This window comes from Bidens hawaiensis, unplaced genomic scaffold, assembly GCF_021521415.1.
Source record: "Bidens hawaiensis isolate Kalapana, Puna unplaced genomic scaffold, B.hawaiensis_p1.1 tig00021678_1, whole genome shotgun sequence".
Classification (NCBI taxonomy): domain Eukaryota; kingdom Viridiplantae; phylum Streptophyta; class Magnoliopsida; order Asterales; family Asteraceae; genus Bidens; species Bidens hawaiensis.
In genome coordinates this window covers 317,037-326,151 of record NW_027493368.1, presented here as the reverse complement: position 1 = coordinate 326,151, position 9,115 = coordinate 317,037, and the positions used below count along the sequence as shown (strand labels likewise).

Sequence of the window (9,115 nt, the reverse complement as noted above, 5' to 3'; positions counted from 1 at the left end):
TTTACATGATTCATTTTTAATATTTATATATGTATATTTGGATTTTAATTTTATTTATTGTAAGAAAGTTAATAATTAATATACTTGAGGTTTGATAATAAAATAGTTTCACAAATAAATGATATGTTATAATCCAGTTTAAAAGCTATCTGGGTTTGGTGATACCCATTACCCTTTTATTTTCTTTATTATAAAATTGTTTCTTAATTATAAATAATATTTTTTTAAATAAAATAGGATATTAATTTTTAGTATATCCCTATTTTATATTATTTTCATATCAAATATTTTATGAGATTAATTTTTAATATAATGAGATGTTATAACCCATTTAAAAGCTATCAGGGTTTGGTGAAACATTTATCCGTGAATTCGGGTCAAATGCGTGAAAACCTTCATTTACAAATAAAGCAATCTGATGGCTTGAGGAATGGCTGTGTTTACATTTTTTTGTTTTTTAATATTTATTTTTTGGATTTTAATTTTCTTTATTGTAAGAAAATTAATAATATACTTAGGGTTTGATGATGAAAGGGTTTCATAAATAAATGATGTGTTATAACCGGTGTAAAAGCTATCTGGATTTGGTGACCCATGACCCGCTTATGTTTTTTACTATAAAATTGTTTATTAATTATAAATAATATCTTTTTCTTTTTAAATTGTATATTAAATTTTAGTATATTCATATTTTATATGATTCTCATATCAAATATTGTTAAGATTAATTTTTAATTTAATGAGATTTTATAACCCGTTTAAGAGCTATCTGGTTTTGGTAAGACCCATACCCATGAATTTGGGTTAAATCAATGACAGACCTCCATTTAAAAATCAAGCAATCTGGTGGCTTCCATAAAAAAGGGGAACGACCACATCGCGACACATAGGATTTTAGGGGTTTCGTTTACATATATTATAGATAGATATTACATCGTGGATGTTATGTGTTAAAACATACCAGCACCTCGACACATCAAGTCGTACGTTGAAGCGCTATATCGCATGTGAGATATACAAAAGCTTGGTAACATTCACTAGATCGTAACATATCAAGGATATCAAATTTTAAATCCTAAAGAAGTATATTTTGATGCAAGGGGTGATATAAAAAAGGAAAATTGGTTTTAAATAATCCCAACTATCACCTATTAGAAAATAACAGGCCCAACTTTGCACTTGGCTGGTGGTGGTCCTAACTAAAGGGGTATTTGTTTTTAACGGTCCGCGACTAATGGATGACTAAGCCCATTAGTATGTTTCTGAGTTGGCCATCCTAGCTGTTAAAAACCATCTTACGTGGATCGTTTACGGCTGGACTCTTTATAAACATTAGGTGGCATCGTTGCACGAAATCATAACCCTAAATCACCCAACAGAGCAACTGAAGAACCCTAAAACACCAAATTGATGGAACTGAGCTCATCCTCGACTTCTTCATCTCCGTCGATCCGAGCTCCTACGCCCGTCAACTGGGCCGTCTAGAACTACCTCCGTCCCGACGACTTCGTCATCCTCCTCCACGTCAGCCCCCACCTCCTTCCTCTACGACGCCAACTGGGGCCTCGACGACAAACCCAACAGCACGACTTCGACTCACTCACCTTAACCAAAACTAACGACCTCGCCAAACCCTTAAACGACGCTAACATCAATTACAAAATTCAACCATGATATGAAGGAGCGCTTGTGTTTGGAGGTTGAACGGTTAGGGCTAAGTGCGGTGATTATGGGTAGCCGTGGCTTTGGTGCTTCTTCTAGAAGGCTGGCCAAAGGTCAGAAGCTTGGGAGTGTGAGTGATTACTGTGTGCGTCATTGTGTGTGTCCTGTCGGTAGTCAGGTTTCCGGATGATAAGGATGGTGACACGGCGTCCGTTGGATCGACTAATACTTAAAAAGATAATAAACATGAAAAATTATGCCACCTAATGTTTATAAAGAGTCCAGCGCCACGTAAGCAATCCGCGTAAGATGGTTTTTAACAGCTAGGATGCCCAACTCAGCAACATACTAACGGGGTTAGCCATCCGTTAGTCGTGAATCGTTAAAAACAAATACCCCTTTAGTTAGAACCACCACCAGCCAAGTGCAAAATTAGACCTGTTATTTGCCAATAGGTGATTGTTTGGATTATTTAAAACCAATTTTCCTATTAAAAAAATTGTAGAAATATCCTTCTCTTCATCTCTCATTATATTCAAACAAACGTCATATACCAAAAGGTCCTAAATAGAAAACTTGTGACTAAAACTGTCTTTTGATCATCAAACATCAAAGCCCTACATGGTCCAAACTCCATTACCAAAATATTAAGTTCTAAATATATCATTTGGCAAAAAAACCAACACAAAATTAGATGTATGAAGTTATAACATCAGCATCCATACTATCCCCCCTACAAAGCCTCTATATTTTCATCTGATATAATACCCAAACACCATTACTGAGTGCTAAAAGGTAAGTCTTCACCTTCAAAAGAAAACATCTTAACGTTTTGATTCCGATACTCGATCATGTTTTGTACAGATAGGTCAAAATTGATGGCAAAATCTTATTTACAGCTCTGCCAGCTGCCAATTACCGCCTGTTTTTACCTTTGAATCCTTGACGATTAATGGCCTCACGTGTGTTTTGTACCAAACACACAATTTCTTTTACATCTTGGAAGCTGAAGTCCAAGACCTGTTTGACTGAAACCATCATCTCATTCTTAGATTCTTCTAGAATCGCACTAGCAGCTTTGTAAGCGTTTTGTGACTTTGTAGAAGCTTCCATTGCAAAACTTACATCACTTGTCTGCAGATTAATTACAACAAAGGCAGATTTTTTTTTTAGTTTCAGTAATATTTGAATGTATGTGTTTTAGAAAATGTGAACTTACAAGATCAAAAAGCCTCATTAAGTTGGCTTGATTTTTAACCACTAATTGGTTTCCTTGATGTGCAATGTTCTTAGACAACATGGTTTTATCCATTGTTGCTTGATTGTTTAAATTATCAACATCGGATACTGAAGATGACGGTGACTCACCTGCATGAGTGAACAAATCTTAATATCATAAAAAGACAATTTACTTTCTTATCTTTCATGAGAAAAAATACCCAACTTAATTATCATATGACAAAGTTTCTCAATTTGTAAAAAGAACACAAAAAATTCACTATAGTAATGTTTATCGAAGTCCTTAAAACTTGTCTAAAATGCAAGTACTTGTGAATTATTTTAATCTAACTACTTGTTAACTATTATAATTGATCAAAATATGTTAAAGTGGCATTCAACATTTTTACAAATACACACACAGACACACACTATAGTATGGAATCAGCTAAAAAGCCAATTTTGCCTAAAAGGTGTAAAAAAATTTGGAATGGTGCTTTAAATTTTTAGGCATGACAATTTAAATTCCATGAAGTTTTAATTAAAAAATTTTATAAGTTGAAAGACTTTAAATACCAAAAATTAGGTTTAAGTCTTTTTGTAAAAAATAAGAAATTGCAGTGTTTCTTTGTGTAAAAAAAATAGATTCGAGGGACTTTTCATAATGGTAACAAAAAATTGAACTATACCATATAAGAATATAGTAAATTTTTTATGATCAAATCTTTGGTATATAGACTGCAAGAATTGGGCATACCTTGAGTAACCATTTGCATACTTGTTTGCAAGTCTTGCCTGGTCAGCAAACTCTTGCAATAGACTATCCGCATATATGCTACTTCAATGCATTTATAGGCCAGTGATGCTGCAGCATATTCTTTTCGTTTCTCATATTCTTGAGCACAAATTCTGCACATTTTTTAAATCAAAAGTTAGTGTGGTTAAACAGTGGTATCTGACATCATGATTTATGTAATAAATATTTGATTTAACTTACTTGGAAAGTTTGGCAGAAGTGGTGTAACCACTAACCGGATCCACTCCTTTCGATTTGCTGATGTCAGCAGTGCGGGTCTCCAGAAGCGAAGAAGCATAAAGAAACTTCAAAGCAGAGTCAAAGTATGCGTCGTTACACTCATAATCAAATCCAGAAATCTGCACAAGTTACAAAAGAATAACTTATATAAAAATCATACAAATAAGTTAAAAGAAAAAAAAAGCACGAAAACTATGCAAACCTTTAAACGGTCGGCATAGTCCTTTGACTCTTCAGCTCTTCTAAAGGGAGTCAAAGCAGATTGACCAGAAGAATACTCCTTCAAAAAGCTTATAACACTCGGATCCTTTATAGCATTCTGATTAGCATCTCCAGGATGTTTCATAACCTTTGACTTATTTTGACCAGAACTGTCAACTGCTTGTAACTCAACCTTTGGCTCTACCGGGCCCTTTACATTTGACACATCGCCCGCTTCTACCTTTTTTAAATCTTTTTTAACAGTTGGATTCATTTCTGTGCTGCCCATATCACCCGATTTTTCTTCAGATCCAGCGTGCTTCAGATCCACTTCAACCCTTCTCATCTTATTAGGTTGACCAGTCGACGAATCAGTCAACGCCCTTACCATTGTTCTTTGAGAATTTGATCTTTGATCTTTATCTTTAACACCATTAGCATCTCCTTTCATGCTTATAATCTTTGAGGCTTCTTTATGCTTTACGTCAACTTTGCCACCACTTCTTTGACTTGTATCAACATCTTTTCTTGGAATTTCAGTCCTAGCATGAGCTTTTCTTGGAATGGTTTTTCCAGAAGCAGGTGGATTGTTGTCAGGATTAGGAGCACTAATGGAAAACGACGAAACTGACCCTACTGGTGACCCTTTTCTTTCTTGCAAGCTAGCCCTTCTAGAAGAACCAGAAATCTTCGAAGAACTTGAAGTTGTAATCTTTTCTCTATGCTGTTGACTTTTTCCGTGACTTGTGTCAACTGAATTCTCTTTACTGGCTGATAACTTGATTTTCATTGTTTTTCCTTTAATAAAAGGCATGTCATCAGTAGACTCCTTCACCCCAGTCTTTAATCTCTTATCTTTCATTTGTATTCTATCTTCCCTGCTTTCCAAAGTGTTTGCATAAGGTTGACTTTGAATTTGACTTTCCTGCCAGTCTTTCAACTTCCTTTTCTTTGCAGGAATCTCCACCTTTTTATCCGATAATGTTCCATGACTTGGGTCAACCAATAACTTGATTTTCATTGTTTTCCCTTTGTTAAAAGACACATCATCAGTGAACTCCTTAACCTCGGTCTTTAATCTTTTATCTTTCATTTTTGTTCTATCTTCACTGCCTTCCAAAGTGTTTGCATAAGGTTGACTTTGACTTTCCTGCCAGTCTTTCAACTTCCTTTTCTTTGCAGGAACTTCCACCTTTTTATCAAATGACTCGCTCTTCATGGAACCTGGAGTGTCTTCGGTATGTATCTTGACTGAAACTACCAGCTTGTCCTTAGTCTCATGCTGATCAGACGATGTCTTGTTTTTTAATCTTTTAGCCTTCACAACATCTGCAAACATATTCAAAAAGAAATTTAATACTTTCACGTAATCATTAACACGTTTAGCAACCGCTGGAATATACCATTTTTCTCGACCAAAGGTTGGTTGGTTTCAACCAAAAAGGAGCTGCTGCCTTCAGGTTTGGACATAATCTTTTTAATTTTACTAGTCATGGTCTCAGAATTCACATTTGAGTTTCTATGGTCAGAATTCCCAATATCACCCCTACTAAAATTATATTGAAGACTGTTATGATTCTGAGAAATTAACTGAAGGTTCATTTCCTGAACTGCCCTTGTGGTTTCATCCTCACTGATATCACAATGATTCCTTCCAGGCCTACACAACAATAAAAACTACTTATTTTTTTTTCCTGAAAAACTTATAATATAACAAAAAAGACAGTAAAAAAGAACTTACAGCCATGTTGACATGCTACACAGCCACTTATCAGGCAGATTATCAGGCTCAATACCAATTGGCAGGAGTCGCCACTTTTCACAACGATCACATCCTACCCAATTGTCTGGAGGGACCGCGGGGCCCAATTCTATTTGCTGAGGGACTGTCACCTCAGCAAGAGGGGCTGTGGGACCCACTTCTGTTTGCTGCGGGACCACCACCCCAGCGGAAATGTCATTCCTCCCAACATTTGCTACTTCTATCGCTCTATTGTCGGTGTCAAATATATCTTTATAGCTATTGCGTACCTCTACAATATCTTTTAAAGCACTTTTCTTGTTTTTCATTGATCCAGGGAGACTAGACCTAAAGATTTCTTTTGTTTGAACATCATTTAACTTATTTTTTCTTTCAGATGGTAATTTTGCAATATTTTTAGGTATTTTCACTTCCTGTGGTTCATGTTTAAGAGCATCAGGGTCGTTTTTACAAGCAATCTGTCTGATTCCCCTTGAATCAAGTGAAAGCTTTTTGACATTTTTCTGCTCAGAGCTTTCATCTGACTCTTTTCTTGTAAAATCAGGGTCAGATAACAGTTCTTTTTTTGTTTCTCTTTTCTTTAGAGGTACGTCTTTCTTGGCCACTCGATTTGGTTCAGATATTACAGAATCAGACAAAAGCTTTTTGACACTTTTCTGCTCACGGCTTTCGGGGCCAAAAGATAGGACGTTTATCGGTTCCTTTCTTGTTTCTCGTTTCTTTAAAGGTACGTCTTTCTTGGCTGCTCGTTTTGCTTCAGGCATTGTAGAGTCAGACGACAGTTTGACTTTCAAACCACTGGTCAAACCCTGTTTACAGTCAACAGATTCTGTTTTTATACCTTTTTCTGAAACCGGAGCCTTGCCATCCTCAACAACTGAGAAACTCGTCTTTCTCTCAACAACCGGTTTGACCTTAACTTTTAAACATATTAGGCTCTCATTTAGTGGTGAAACCAGCTTGTTTCCAGGGACAAAGATAGATGTCATATCCTACAACATGGTAAACAAAAATTTATTGAAAGATTAACAACAATCACGAAACAAGAGTATGATAAACTTAATCAAACTTACGCCAAGTATGCCACCAGGAGAATTAAACAGGACATCATGAGATTCGATTGGCGGACCACCACTATCCTCAACATTGTTGGCCGTTGAGGAAGATGGAGTAAGAAGTCCAAGACCAACTTTAATTCGTACCTTTAGTGATCTTTGCTCAGTTGGATTTACCAAATTACTTCTAGGGGTTTCCCTTTTAATAAAGCATGTATCTTTGCTTGCCATGTCATCAGCAGATGACACATTTTGATCAACAAATACATCTTTATGGTGGGATGCAGCTGGCTTAACAAGGTCTGCAAATGTGACTGGATTTAAGGCAGCAGGAGCACCCTAAATGGTAACACAAGTTTTCAATAAAAATGAAAAAACCAAAATATATTGTTATTTGTGCACGATAATACGATATACCTCCAAACGGAAACTATTAAGTGGACGTGGTTTATTGGGATTCGGGCCCTTGCTATGAGAATGATGGACCGGTGGAGGAAGCTTATATGAGGATAAAAAAGATCCGTACCCACCGTATCTTGGCCCTGCCAAGAAATTAGTTATAGAGTTGTCCCGTCACTTTTCAGATAGAAAAGTTCTGTTATGGGTGGCTTACCCAATGATTCTGCAGAACGGCTGCCTTCAAACTCTTTCTGAAAATGACCCAATGCACGTTGAAGCCTCTCGTCCTAAAAGAACCAGAAACTTAAATGTTACCAGTCATTGTGTAATAAGAATACATTAAGTTGCAGATAAAAGTTTATAAAGATAAAGCTAACTTTCATACAAAATTTAGCAAATGTGATTTTAAAGAATTAAAATACAATCCAGATTGTGCAGACAACACCACACAATCAGTTTCAATTCACAAAGGGTTGAAACTCAACACCATAGGTAGGAGAATGAAACAACACAAGCTTCATCCCATAGTAATTTCCAAGTAGAGTACGACCGACCATTGAAGAATGAGCAATACAACATGCATTTACAGAATAAACTATCTCACAGTTTACATTCACATCAAGCTTGAATTACAGCTTATTATTCATTACATTCGGTTCTCAAAGTCAAAGCTTCTGCAGCGACCGTACAGAACAATCAATTCAACAAACCACACTTACCAACAACAATAAATCCCTAAAAAGACACACACAGAACAAAATTTGACTCAACTGATCATCCATTGTACCATGCTTCTAGTCCAATAACACCATCAAGTTCCTAATTTTGTATTTTATCTTCCAGTAACATAAGAACAGCTCATTTATTTAGCCAATAAAAAGTTTACCGTTTTATTAACACAGTTTACATAAGAATAACTTTCTCACAGTTTACATTCACATCAAGCTCAAATTACAGCTTGTTATTCGTTACATTCGGTTCTCAAAGCCAAAGCTTCCGCAGACCGTACAGAACTCTCAGTTCAATAAACCACAAATACTTACCAGCAACAATAACCATCATCAAGTTCCCAATTTTTCATTTAATAAATAAAATGTTTACACTTTTATTATTAACACATAATAATAATAATAATAATAATAATAATATAAAACTCTTACAATGTAAGAGAGAGCTGTATCCGGGTCAATGCTCGGGTCAACACGAGCCGCTCCTTCTCCAACCTCAGTCGGAACCATCTCTAACCACCAAACCCTAACCCTAGCCCTAACCCTAACCCCAAAACCCTAGCGGCGTATCCTAAAATCCAACATAATTGATCACACAACACGCATTATCACAAACAACTTCATAATATAACAGCCTACACCAGACAATTAAGTTAAAAACCTAGAAATTCCTCCGAAGTGTTCGAAAACCCTAAATTGAACCTAAATGATCGAAATTAACGACGGAAGAACGATTGACGTGTATGTGTGTGTGTATGATAATGATTATGTGAGCGTGAAGTTTGGCTGGTTTGAGTGTTGGTGGTGCAGAGAGATGAATGAATCGGTGTGCAGATGATCGAAGATGAATTTGATTTTGATTTGTGATTTCCGGAAATTGGTTTTGATTTTGATTTTGATTTTGATTTTGGTTTTATTATTATTGCATTTGAGGTGTTACAGAATGAGAGGGAGAGGGGTATTTTGGGCTTTTTCTTTTTAAATGTTATTATGTTTCTTCAAGTGTACTTGGGCCTAAAGAAAAGGGTTTTTAAAAGTTAAAACAATAAAAACA

General features: G+C 35.8%; 1 protein-coding gene across 1 annotated transcript; it reads right to left on the bottom strand.

Annotated features, from left to right (window-relative positions):
* Positions 1-2,561: 2,561 nt before the first annotated feature.
* LOC143563993 (cysteine-tryptophan domain-containing zinc finger protein 3-like) lies at positions 2,562-7,370 on the bottom strand. Its single transcript, XM_077051397.1, has 8 exons — positions 6,953-7,370; positions 5,859-6,871; positions 5,521-5,777; positions 4,119-5,446; positions 3,878-4,035; positions 3,638-3,789; positions 2,882-3,030; positions 2,562-2,796 (listed from the first exon to the last, which is right to left on the bottom strand). Exons 1-8 carry the CDS (start codon positions 7,163-7,165, stop codon positions 2,578-2,580), a joined length of 3,489 nt encoding a protein of 1,162 aa, XP_076907512.1. The 5' UTR covers positions 7,166-7,370; the 3' UTR covers positions 2,562-2,577.
* Positions 7,371-9,115: the final 1,745 nt, after the last annotated feature.

What these genes read in the sequence shown, in the direction of transcription:
- LOC143563993 (XM_077051397.1), bottom strand. Translation starts at nt 7,165, where the DNA reads ATGGCAAGCAAAGATACATGCTTTATTAAAAGGGAAACCCCTAGAAGT. An exon ending in ACCTTTGGTCGAGAAAAATG is followed by an intron (nt 5,447 to 5,520) that starts GTATATTCCAGC and finishes ATATGTTTGCAG; the next exon opens with ATGTTGTGAAGGCTAAAAGA. An exon ending in ACTTCTGCCAAACTTTCCAA is followed by an intron (nt 3,790 to 3,877) that starts GTAAGTTAAATC and finishes AAAAATGTGCAG; the next exon opens with AATTTGTGCTCAAGAATATG.